Source organism: Dromaius novaehollandiae, chromosome 1 (genome assembly GCF_036370855.1).
Source record: "Dromaius novaehollandiae isolate bDroNov1 chromosome 1, bDroNov1.hap1, whole genome shotgun sequence".
Lineage (NCBI taxonomy): Eukaryota > Metazoa > Chordata > Aves > Casuariiformes > Dromaiidae > Dromaius > Dromaius novaehollandiae.
The window spans coordinates 153,184,211-153,197,301 of record NC_088098.1 but is presented as its reverse complement, the minus strand read 5'-3'; the positions used below and the strand labels follow the sequence as shown (position 1 = coordinate 153,197,301).

Below are 13,091 nucleotides of genomic sequence, written 5' to 3'. Positions count from 1 at the left end.
ATCTACTTATTCATCCACCCTTTATTCTTCTCTAGCAAGTATCTTTTGCTATCAAGAGATCACATACAAGTCCTCCTGCATATAACATGGAAATTCTCATGACTGTTACTTAATAAAATTGTATAATCTACAGAATAAATGTTGATAAATGATGTTTCATAAACATCTGCATTGTCCTGTAGAGAGAGTAGGTCCATTCCCCTGGTTTGTTAAGGATATTTCATGAGTTAGCTTTGACTAACCAGTGGAATATCACTCTAAAGAATCCCCCCTTGCTTGGTTGTAGCTCTTAGTGTGAAGCATGAAATCAGAAATAGAAATAGGCACCTCCTGTGCCTGCCCTCCAGCACTACCTTCCGATAGAACGGACTTGCTGGACCTTGGGTAGTTCAACATTAAGATAGCCAATTTCAAAACCATTTTCCTTGAGTTTTGCTTTCCTTACCCAAAAACAAAACAAAACAACAACAAAAACCAAGCCAGAAAAAATGCATATATGGTCCACAGTTTCTGAGGGCAGAGAGGAGGTGACCGCAAAGGAAGTTCAAAGTCACTTCCCTTCTCTCACAAACTTTTTAATTCAGAAGCAGCAAGGAAACTGTTGAAGAGATTTCACATTCTTGATGGGCCATGTTTTCATCAGCATGAGAGGCTAAATTTTCCTCACATTTTAAGGACTTAATCAAAATCAATGAAAAGATTCCTTTGATAAGGTTGCCCTTTGGATCTGTCCTTAATGGATCATTGCACATGCAGCATTTAAAGACAGAGGCCATGACCCTGCTGAACAAATGAGGGCAAAGCATTTCTATTTATTCAAGAGCAAAATACAGCATTATATTACTGCACAGTTAGATGTTACATATATTTGAAGAAAAAGATGTATTTCAACTCTATACTCTCTATTAATTCTACTGACATTCTCCATATCTTCCTGTTACATTATCAGGAAAATACAAGATCCCCAGCAACTGAAAAAAAAACCATTTTTCAATTCTTTCCATCATTTTTCTATTCCTTCCATCATTTTTCTAAAAATGAAAGTGTTTGCTTTACAAACTAAAATTAGTGTGTACCAAGGTTTTAACTTTATGTCTGTTTCTATTGTTTAAACATCATTTCACACCAACCATCACTAAAAATCACAAAACCCAATATCCAACCTAACTTTGCTAATGCAAAAGTTAATCAAGACACAGAGTAAAGAGAGCACTGGCCCTAATTCTGCAATGATAGTTGTGTTGGATAGTTGTGCAATACATGTGTTGCTATTCCACTGTACACGGATGAAACACTATGTGCATGAATAATTGACACTAAGAGCCTTGTGCTATAATGGAATATCACCTGGGTCATTCTGGTACAGACCAATTGTGGCTAGTAAACTTTGGTACTGTCTGCCATAATAAGTTCCCTCCTTATTTGCCAGTGCTTTTGTATAATGTGTGTTATCCTACCTGTTTCAACATCACAACTATATGGTTTAATTCAGGTCTTCTCTTTAGCAGGTATGGGCCTCACCAAGAGACTGCACGAGCCAAAAGCGATGTCCCTGGGCAGCCTGCTGGACCGAGCCTCAGAGTGCTCCACACCTTGCAGATAAACAACGTTTGGGTGGGCCTGAGAAAACCTGTCTCTCCCTTTCACCTCCCTGCCAAATGTAACCAAGAAAGAATGAAAGTGAAGATGGCCCTGTGTGAGAACCAGTGGCCGACTTTGTAGACAACTAGCTTTTGCAAGTCTGTGTGAGCTTTCCGTATCTCATTAGCAATCAGATGGCAATGCAGATAAAGGAAGGTGAAAAGCCTACTAAAAAGAGAAATATTTTGCTATAAACACATTTGCTGTGGCTTTTGAAAAGTGCACACTTATTGATGAAGAAATGTTTTAAACAAGTTATTGCAGTGCAAAACACCACAACTCACGTGGGCTTGCTCTACGCTGTATCGAGGCATGCCTTTCAATTAAAAGCTCAGCAAATTTAGCCTATTATACAGTCCTTTGCATATTTATAGTACTGTATGAAGCATTATTAATAGCTTACACCACTGTCTTTCCTTAATCAGTGGGAGGTGGGTCATTTAATCAGTGAAGTATAATTGATAATCTATTTTATATATGAATAAAATATCCTCTGGAATGTTACAACATTCAGTTCTTGTTTGTTATTCGTTAAATGTATTGTTTGAAATGCTACCACCATCTATTCATTCTTTTTCTTAGCAGCGATACCATGACAACCACCATGTGACCCGCTACAAACATACCACAAGTCTCTAGGGCTTTGCTTTAAGTAGGCTCAGACTGATATTACTCATACTTTAAAAGCCCAAATTCAGAGATGCTTTATTTTGTGTAAGATGCATCGAGCCTACCAGCCAATTTTACCATGTGGCAACAAATATCTTCAGCTAAAATGGGACAAAGCAAAGTATGAAGAACACAAGAAAAGGGTAGGTACAACTGTTTGATAAAGAGCAGAGGCCTTCATGAAAGGCTAAGCTTACCCACAAGGTTAAAGCAATTCTCTATTCATTCTTAATACTGTTATGAGAATTAATGATCAGGAATAAGTTACAAGAGATGCATTTTAAGAATACCCTGCAAATATAGGTACTATCTTTTGTGACCATTTAAAATTATCATAACAATGTTCAGATTTAGAAGTGAAAAAGATTCAGTCAGTCATCTGCTCCAAATCAGTAATAATGCAGGACTGTTCCCTTATGAAAATCCATAAGTAGCGAATACCATCAGTGATGATTCAACTGTATTGCTATCTTAGGAAGACTGTGTCACAATATAATTAGCTTTAATACGAAGAAATAGTTCTTCATTATTTCCAGACTGGGTCTGTTTCATTAACCATATAAAAATATCTTCCTTCCTTCCTTCCATTGTTCCCATAATTTGACTTGCAGGTGGAAAAAAAGTTAAACATGAAGTAGAGAATTGAATTTGACATATTTTTCTAATCAAATTGACAATGTTTAAATAAATATATTTCCTTCTATGTGAATTAACCTCTTGAGAGGCTTGCTATTTTACGTGAGCATGGCTATTTAAGCAGTGGCTCTTTTAAAGTTTTAAAGCAGGGAACTGGTATTAGTGTAGTTGAAATACTCTATATATCCATTATGCATACAGAACTCCACTTTGTTCAGTGTGCAGAGCATTTCATATATATATATGTGTGTGCATACATACACTCTCTCTCTCTCTCTCTCTCTCTCTCTCTAAGGCATTCAGAGACCAAGAATAAAGACTAGTTAAATATCATAATGATATATAGTGAAGAAATTTATAGAGAATAAAACATTTCCCACAGCTTTTGCCCTGTGATTTAACATGAGTGATAATTTCTGAGCTCAAGAAAAAAAAAGAAAAAGTAACTGTAATGTTGGGCAACAGATGGCTCAGAAGGGAGAGAACTTTATTCCTTATCACAGGGTTCCCACACAGATCAAGTGGTGACTGAAAAGGTCTCCAGTGGCCAAAGGGTGGGCTTTTCAGGAAAATATCTGTACTGTCATGCTGTCACACTCCTAACTTCCTATACTAGTTGCTCTGAGCTTTCACCCTGCCTACTGCTGACATGAATTCAGGCTTGCTCTGGTGAATGGCAGCTACTAGAGCAGTGGTACCTGTGTGGTGGGGTAGCTGAAGTCAGCAGAACTACTAAGCAAGTTGTCCTGAATAATACAACTCTCTGTGGCACCGGCTGTCGCTCTGCCAAGAGTGATAGGGGGTTCCTGTAAGAAAATGTAAGGGCCTCTGCTTGGCGATGCCCAGACTTTGCATTAAAGGAGCTCACAAGTAAACCACAGCAAGAAAGAAAGGGGAAAAATAAGGAATGAGGAAGAAAAAAAAGTAACGTGCAGGTGTACTTGCTTGGAAATGGCAAAATCTAGGGATAAGTTATAATTCTCTCCATGATGCAAAAGTGCAAAAATGTGCCAGCATGTTTCTATGTACACAAGAGCAAATATGTTCAGTTTGAATAACTGTCTTGCTTTCTTAATGGAAGAAAAGAATGGAAAAATACAGTTATGATTCTTCTCTGCAACATTCTGCACAAAATTAAATATAAAATGGTTGTCCAAAAACACCATGGCTCCAGAAAGTGCCTCAACAGAAAGTGCCTCAACAGAGATCAGGATGGGCTTAAAAATATCAAGATTTACTTTTTATAGTTGTGCATATAAGGACAGGAGAGAAATTAGTTTTATTACTTTCCAGAAAAATGAAGTTACTTTGATACAAATTTCACAGAAAAAAACTTGTTTCTAAAACTGCCTTTTGCTGTTCACATTTGAAATAATTCTATAAATTCAATATCTATAAATTAAAATCACAGCTTGCATAATTATCAAATTTGATTCTTCATACTGGTTATTTCCACTGACTGATACAATAACAACCCTCTTTTAAAAATTGTAGGTCTTCTTAAAGTTACTTCTATAAAATAGTTTAACAGTACAGTAACCTAGAACACCTGAAGTGGAAGAGAGAGCAGAAGAAGAAGCAAAAAGCACTGAAACCCTCAGAGATTTAGCACATTTAGTTCCGCCATCCAATAAAATCAACTGCTTAATTCTTTACAGACGCAATCCTGTTAAGATGAACGCTCTCCTACTAAAATCAGTGGGAGCTGAGAGCAGTCGGCACCTTCCAGGATCACACCTTCTTAGACAGACTGCCACAAAAAAGCAGCTACATGTTTTCACAAAAAGTTGAGCAGTTCAAATGAATTTTAGAAAAATTTAGGAACTGCTAAATGTTGTCCCAATCAATTCTGTAAGTAATTTGCCATGTTAGAAAAGTAATGAGACTGTCTTGGTAGAACATATAACAAATCTGCCATCAGGGATTCAGGCTTGGTCCTTGACTCAAAACAAAGCTGCTACAGAAAGAGATGTGAAAAGCTTCAGCTGGACTCAGGCACTGCTTTGTTTGTGTCCTGCTGCATGCATTTGTGTTATTGCTGTACATACTGCCCTTACTTGACAAACTGTTTTTTTTTTTTTTTTTTTTTGTAGCAAGTGTTCCTCTTCTTCTTCTACATCACAGGGCAAATGATTCCAAAAGTCTGAGTCAGTCTGAGATGGAATAGTTCAAATATTAGGTATGACAGAGGGGGAATGTTTACCACATGCATTTCATGATAGAAATCATGGTATCGTCGTTTTAACCAACCCAGTCTCACTCCCTGCAGGACCTCAGGCAGAGAGACTGGTCTCTGCTGTGCCTCCCCTCCGCACTCCGTTACCAGTTTCTCTCTGACAGGGTTTCTTCAGTCCACGGCAACTCATAGATCATTCTTCCTCTTCCTCATGTACTGCATGACTATTTAGGTCAGGCTGGAGATAAAGATTATTGTGCCACTGAACTACTAATTCTACTAAAATAATTAGATCCATTATTGGCTTTTCACGATCATTTAAAAAGCATTGCTAATATGAAGAGGTCTGGGAATACTTTCAACACATGAAGTCCTTTCCCAGTATTGGTTACTTCTTTCTGGCAACATCCCGGATTTGTGTCCCCCTGGAAGACCTGATACAGTTTAGGAATACCTAGAGCTTTCTTACACTAGCCACCTTTTTCTGCTGGGTATCTAATAAGACCTGACTGCCTTCTCTTCAGACCACATTTCTTTTATCATAACATCAACACTGTGATAACTGACTTTATGTATTTCTACATTTCTCCAGCATAAAGAGCATTTTGCATCGCCAGCAGGCTTCAGAACAATTGCCTTTAACATTTTCATTTCCCGCTACTCTTCTTTGGGGCAAGCCTGGCTTTGCTGATATAATGAATCATATGTATAATAGTGTTACTGCTGGCTAACAGAGCAGAACATGGGAATTAAGAGATTTCCCACAATGATATGCAAGGGTATTTCCAACAAAAATGGACAAACATTTCTCTTCTGTTGCAGATCCTGGCAGCGAAACCATTAGTGGACACAAGTACCCCTGCAACATATGGACATCTTCATCTGAAGTTAGGGAAGCTGAAGGTATTATACTGGTTACTTCACTTAGCACTAGCATGCTTTCCTTCATATATCCTCTCAAAGAAAACAAAGAGAAAATCCACAGCATTGACTACCAGATGGTCAGAATTTCAAACCTGTTTTTATCTTGCTGCAGTGATTTTTGCAACAGGATTATCAGAATCCGTAGGTAGCACACTCCCAGCCCTATTAAACAAGTTACTTTGTCTTTATGATTATTGATACAATCAGACTGCTTCAGATTACTAAGTGTTCATGTATCCTCCTAAAAGATAATTCTGCACACCATGTAAAAAAGATCCCAAGTAACAGAAATAACACAATCAACGAGATACAGAGCAATGAACTGAATAAAAGGATGTTAATATATTTGAAGCACAAGAAACAATGGGTAGCCTTGACTGGCAGTTATCCTTCAAAATCTTATTGCTCCCAAGAGGCAAATTTTTGTAAAAGATGACAGTGGAAAATAAATTGTTAACTAATTAACTCTGCTCACTAAAAGGAAACAACAACAACAAAAACCCCAAACCTGAGACAATAAAAAAATACGTGCAGCTAAACCCTGTCAATGACTTAATTTACAACAGAGTACCCCTCAGGCAATGGGATCAGAGCCCATGTAAGGACTTCAGAGTCATTCACTTAAAAATGTTTATCATCTCACTGCATGACAATAATCCCCAGGCACCTTAAAATTATTTCACTATCAAAACAGTTAATTTCTCCCCCATGCATAAAATCATATGCTATAGTAGGACTCAGATTCTGTTGTTAATTTTTTCTTATTACTGTAAAAATAACAGAGAAAGTTCCTCTGAAAATGGAAGATTGCACATATACAGAACAACCCCACAAGTTAACAACAACAACAACAACCAAAACTCACTAATCTCAGGCATGTCCCTTTGAAATATAGGTCCTGATACCTGGGAGGGAGACTGTGGTCCTAATCTCTTTCTCATCCTGCTTCTTTCCAGTGTGTGACAGAAAGAAAGAAAGAAAGAAAGAAAGAAAGAAAGGAAAAAAACAAACTATAACCTTGCAAGTAAGCTTATCTTCCAGTAACCACTTCTCTTCTTCATAGTCATTCTCATCAGGGTTGTTTAGAGCCTGATGGGATTACTTAACGCACTGTTTTTAGGTACATTTATACTACAATGTGACCAGTATCTGACCTGCTTTAGTTTTATAGCCTAGCAAACAAGGCAGATGCACTAGATTCCCTACAGCAACCTGCTACTATAACATGAGCCATTCAAAGCGATCAGAGCAGGATGAGCAGGATTTCCTGTTCTTTTTATATAAGACATGCAGTATCTCTGGATTGCTTAGGATCAAATACATTAAAAAAAAAAGGAGAAAACTAAGTCATTATGCCCAAAACAGTATTATCTCTTTAGTAATTCTCTTTCGGGAGGCTTGTGAGAGAACGATGTTGAAGTCCAGCTATGAAAAGAGTAATTTCCCTGCCTTCCCCCATTGACCCTTTCTCTTGTTACCTCCAACTCAGCCCTGCTGGAGATGGCATTCTTTGGACACAGATACCTGAAGTTTCTTCTCTGCACTTCTCTTCCAATCCTCCTCAGTCCTCACAAACACACTTTTAGCATGGATTTGGGTTCTTCAAACAGTATGGTTTGAGGGTTTGGGGTTTTATTTATTTATTTATTTACAAATTAGGCAATGCCCCATGATTTCCAACAGGATTTTCCCTCTCCTCTGGATTCCTTCAATTCTTGTCCCAGTTTTGACACTAAGGTATTTTGCTCATTAAACAGTTTAATTGCAGATACACTGAGATTATTGAGATCATTAATACCTTCCATCTTTAAACTGAAATTAAAAAGGCTTAAAATCATGCTAGGAATGCACAGAACTAGCATACACTACCTCGCACATCTCTCCCCATTTGTTCATTACACCCAGTTGTTGCTTCTCCTCTTACATTAGCCTGAAACTCCTCCAGGACAAGCATGGCCTGCAACTGGACCTAATCCAAATCCCACTGAAGTCAATGGAAAAATTTCTATTTGATCCAAAGCCCACTGAAGTGAATGGAAAGACTCCCATTGACTTCAGAGGAGTTTGAATGAGTCCCATTGTGTATTTGAACAGTGTCCATTACAATTCTTGATTTTGACTTGAGTCTATGAATGCTTCTATAAACACAAATGATAATCCTGGAAAATGCATTGACAAATATTTATAGAAATTTTACTTACACTGATGAAATACATTTGCTAATCATGCAGGTTGCTGCTGTGGTTACAGGAGAGTGCTTGAGAGTCAAATTCACAACATTTTAAAGAGACTTTTGCTATCAGGCCTCCATTAAAATGTGTCTGAAGTGATACAAAGGGTTCTCTCAACACTAGAGCGAAGCTTTACCTGATCAGTGTTTGTCACACTCTGTGTAGGGGAGGAGACAGCAACTGTGAACACCCTGTTAGGTAGTCATAACATCACTGCTGTTTGCTATGGCCTTGTAAAAACAGAAGCATTTCTTTATCCCTTCTGTACACAAAGTTGGAGGAAGATCGACTTTCAGTCATCGAAAGAGACAACCGTTTGCTGCTGGAGAAGATGTCCTGCATCATGAGGACAAAAGGACAAATCGACAATAAAAATGACTATAAGGCCAAAAGGTAACATCAGCAGCACTATGTGCATTTAGTTATCAAGTTACTTTCCCAGTGACAAACATAGCTAAGGATAAACTGCTCTGCAAGGACACGTATCAAAAGGCAGCCTAAGGTATAATCAACACTTCAGGAAGCCATTTGCTTGCCCTGTCACAGGGCAAATCCAACACCAGGTCATTTTCCTCCTATCCTCTGTTGAAGAGAAAATGGCTTTAAATTAGTTTTTCTGCTTAATAATTGAGGAAATGCAAAAAAGAAAACACTGCCCTACTTTAAGGGAAATAAATGAAGCAAACCTACTAAGTCTCAGCAAAGCTGTTGCTGCTGAGTGAGTCATTGCTGCTGACTTTGCCAGTCATTCCTTCAGACACCACTGGAAAGAGGGAGATTCAAAGCTTAGCGATAAAATAAGTACAGAGCAAAAATAGAATTAAGAAGAAAAAAAGATGGAGCAGGAAGGAGGCAGACATCAAAGTATAATTTGTTGCTCAAGGGAGAGGAAGCAAAATATGCCTTGAAGATTTATCAGTAGAGAGAACCACCTTACATTTTTTTGATTCATGAGGAAATACGCATCCCTAGTACAGCAAACCAGTCAACAGCAGGGACAGCCTTTGGAAGCAAAGGAAAAATTCCATGTTGTACAGCAGAGAATGGTTTGTGTAACTCAGGTGGCAGTTGTTATCTCTTGTGACTCATTTACAGACAGACTAGTTCACGAGAAACTGATTGCTCATTAGACTCTAACATGTCTCCAGATAGCAAACTGCTGCTCAGGTTCAAGTGGCCTAGGTAGAACTCGCTACATTTCATGGTCAGGAATATCCAGACACTTGCACAGTCCCTTGGGAAGGCAGAAATTATTTGAAATACAGTTTTTCATCTCCATGTCATGTAAATCCACATTATAGCACTTATGTATTGTCACTGATAAATAATACCCAGATCTGTGCAGGTATCAGTGAGCATCAGTGAACTACGTTGCTGAAGGTATGACTCCACAAGTTTAAGCAGAGGAGAGTATCCTCCCCCTTCTTGATCCAAGCAGCAAGCTCCTGTTGCTTCCCTTGAATCAACTCTGATTTTCATCAGACCTCTCCATTAGGTACTTAAATTCAAGAAAAGAGCAGAAAACTAACCCAGCAAGAACAAACAAACCTGAATAGTTTTTCTGCCATTTTTTGCAAGGCCCTGATGAATTCCAGGGCTGGTGCAAGGGATGGAGGAGACCACACAGCTGGAAGCAGGGGGGAGAGAAGCAGGGAAAGAAAGGAAAAGAGCAAGGCCTTCCTTTTTTGATGGCCGCAAACTGCTATGAGATCAGCTTAGCTGCCTGTGAAACTACAGTCTAAGAAATCACGAAAAATTTGCAAAGAGCTTGAGGTCATAGGTTTTTCTCAGTTGTCTTCATATTTCCCAACTCAGTTCATGAAGTTTCTACAAAAAAATAGAGGTCAAAACCCAAGTGACTAAAAATATTAAGTACCTCAGACACCAGCCATGCCCTCGCCTTCAGTATAGCATGAAAGCAATTTCAAGGCTGGAGGGCTGGTTTAATACAACAGAAAAGATTAAATATAGCATTTTTCCTCTTGTCAAACGTACCAAGCTTCCATGTAGTCAGGACTCAGTTTAGAAGACACTGTAGAAAACTTATCATCTCTAGAAGGACAAACAGATTGAGTTGTGAAGGCTGGTTAATGCAGACTCAATGAGGAGGAAGTCCTTGCAGAAGAGGTATAAAGCCTTAAAAGAATTCTCTTCTAACACAGGATTGACAGATGTTTCCTATTCTAGGTTCCCAGGCCTGGGAACAGTAATAACTGAAGAAGTTTGATTCTGTTTGTATGTTTTCCCCTTTAGTTTAAATGGGGAAAAACGAAAGAAGGAGCTGCTGAGAGTGAGCCAAGAAAACCGTGCCATTCTGGATAGAATTACAAAGTCCGAGCCTCAGTATCAAGTTCAGAGATGGTATGAGGATTGGCAAAAAGCTGAAAAATACATGGCCAACATTGCGAGATATCCTCGTGGGCAGTGTAAAGCACATAGCCAAAAGGTAGCCCTGAACTTCTGTTCTTTCCTTCCCAGTTCTTTCTAGATGGAAATAGTCTCTATAACGCATTTTGCTGTGCTTTTGTGCTAGAGATTAACTGCAACTGGCAGCCAGTTGCACAGTTAACAACCTTCCATTTATACAGCCACTTTCATCAAATGAATCCCAGAGCGCTTTTCAGACTTTGTTAGGCTATTCGTAAGTGCTTTAGTTTCTACAGTCAGACTGTCCACCACAGAAACACAGCTCTCTTGGAAATAAAAAATAAATTTTAAAAGAAAGGAGCAGTGGCTTAACAGCTCCCTAAGAGACAAAGCCAAACACTGTAGCAATATTTAAAGTGACCAAACGGTGATATGCATTGAGGACTCCAAAATCTATCCTGATCACTCTGTGAAAAGTAATGAGATTCTTATTTTCATTAGTAATACGGGTGAATTATAAAATCAGCTAGATGAGGTATTAGGAAGCTTTCCCAGAGAAAGAAAACTGAGGGACTTTAACCTTTCCATGTCCAAAATCCCTGGCTCAGAGCCCACTAATTCAGCAACTCCCAGCTTTCATTCAAAGCTGCAGGGAAGCTGCAGCATTGCCCAGCAGGCAGGAACCGGCCAGTATCAGCTCTGCCCTCACTGGTCCCTCACCATCACCGCGGGCTGCTGGGCCTCCATGGTCGCAGGTCTTGATTTGGGAGGTTTGTCCTCTGTCATGTGAATATGACTCAATGCATATGGGTGTGGCGCAGCCCCTGCATTCACTACCCCACCCACTACGTCTAGCCTGAGGTCACTGAATTAAATGTTTTTGAAGCCTGTAGTTTCTCAACATATGTAAAAAGGAGATTTTTCAAAGGTGCAGCTCATCCAAATCTGGCAGAGTCTTCCAGAGGACAGTAAGTGGTATCTCTTTCATCCCAGGGCTATCCCTTTGCCAAATCTTTGGTCTTCATTCTAATTCCAGAGGATTTGCTCAGGAGAAGCAAAGTACTTGAAAGACAGAGCAAGAAAAATTGCGTAGCACTGCAAGCAAGAAACAGACCCCCTAACCAACTTCTTTACTGCCCTGAGACCATTCCAGAAAACAGCTGTATCACTTTTGCTAAAGCTTCCCAAAACTACTCAGTCTGATGCAGCAAGCAAGTATAGAAAGCTTCAACCTAAACAGTTAAGACTTGACAAAGAAACAAGCAACTATAGGAGAGGCTTCTATAATGGAAAAATATTAGGCAGCTTTAATTACTGCGGATGCATCATTACAAACCAAAGAATTGTATTAAAAATAAAGGTTGTAAAGTCAGGTGCTCCATAGTTAGGAAATACCAAAATTATGGTTGTAAGATATTTTTCAGAGATTTCTCTCTTGGCCAAATGTTGACTTTGGCAGATTTTCATAAATGCATAAGCAAATTGTCATACAGAAGTAAACACATCATACAACCATCCCCACATCAACTGTAAGTCTCTGCTCCATAATTAATAGGTACTAGAACATCTCTAAGAAGTAGCCACTAGAAAGTATTTTTTCCAGTCTCCAGTTCAGAAATGGTTGAGCCATTTTGAAGGACTCTTGAAAGGTAAATAAGGAAGCACGGTGCAGACAGCTGCAGCAGACTTCTTCAGCCAAACAGAGGAAATCCAGCAAAGGTACAGCTGAAAATGGGATTATGGGAATTAGTTGGCAAGATTTGCAATAAATGGTGCTACGGGTTGATCTCTCTATGCTTACACAGTTAACTTGAAACCAGTTCAGGCTTAATTTTTAATAAAGGACAAGTCACGCTTCTTCCCATCAACCATTCCTCTTCTCTCTGTTGCAATTTAAAGTTTTTTATTGGCCATAGATATGCCATCATAGCAGGAGCAAGTGGGAGTATTTATGTAAGACCATTCTTTACCGATCCCAGCTGAAAACTAAGGAAATATGTTACCTGAATCAAGTTATCCACCGGGCTACCTAATGGAATTTGCTCCGTCTCTAATGGCCCAGGCAGTTCTAATGAACAAAAGGAAGAATTCCCTTCCTTTGCCCTGGATGAGGACAACAGCAATATCACCAACAAGCACACTTGTCACCTTTCATTGCTAACTGAGCTTTGGTGCCAAGAGAACATCCCTGAAAATAGACTGCAGAGTGTTAGCAAATCAAGGCATTGCTAGGGTCTTTATTTTGCATGCATTTGTATTGATTTCTCTCTTTTCTGACAGGAAGAACAATTTAAAAAGCAAGTACCTAAACAAGACAGAAAAAGAGAGAAGCAACTGAAGGAAAAAAGTATGAAAAGGAAGATGAAGGATTTCCGCCACGGAAAGGGAAGAGATCAGCTAGAACAAGACAACACTCCAGAAATGGCACAATTCCCCCAGTCCCCTGT

At 39.0% G+C, this 13,091-nt stretch overlaps 2 protein-coding genes across 3 annotated transcripts in view; one reads left to right on the top strand and one right to left on the bottom strand.

Moving 5' to 3' along the window:
• RASA3 (RAS p21 protein activator 3) overlaps nucleotides 1-13,091 on the bottom strand; it is a 185,479-nt gene that overhangs the window by 151,588 nt on the left and 20,800 nt on the right. The gene's annotated exons all lie outside the window — the stretch shown is intronic.
• CFAP97D2 (CFAP97 domain containing 2) lies at nucleotides 2,324-8,674 on the top strand. Its single transcript, XM_026096933.2, has 3 exons — nucleotides 2,324-2,453; nucleotides 5,945-6,025; nucleotides 8,552-8,674. The coding sequence occupies exons 1-3, from the start codon at nucleotides 2,361-2,363 to the stop codon at nucleotides 8,672-8,674; spliced, it is 297 nt and encodes a 98-aa protein (XP_025952718.2). The 5' UTR covers nucleotides 2,324-2,360.

What these genes read in the sequence shown, in the direction of transcription:
- CFAP97D2 (XM_026096933.2), top strand. Translation starts at nt 2,361, where the DNA reads ATGCATCGAGCCTACCAGCCAATTTTACCATGTGGCAACAAATATCTT. An exon ending in ATGAAGAACACAAGAAAAGG is followed by an intron (nt 2,454 to 5,944) that starts GTAGGTACAACT and finishes CTTCTGTTGCAG; the next exon opens with ATCCTGGCAGCGAAACCATT. An exon ending in TGAAGTTAGGGAAGCTGAAG is followed by an intron (nt 6,026 to 8,551) that starts GTATTATACTGG and finishes CTGTACACAAAG; the next exon opens with TTGGAGGAAGATCGACTTTC.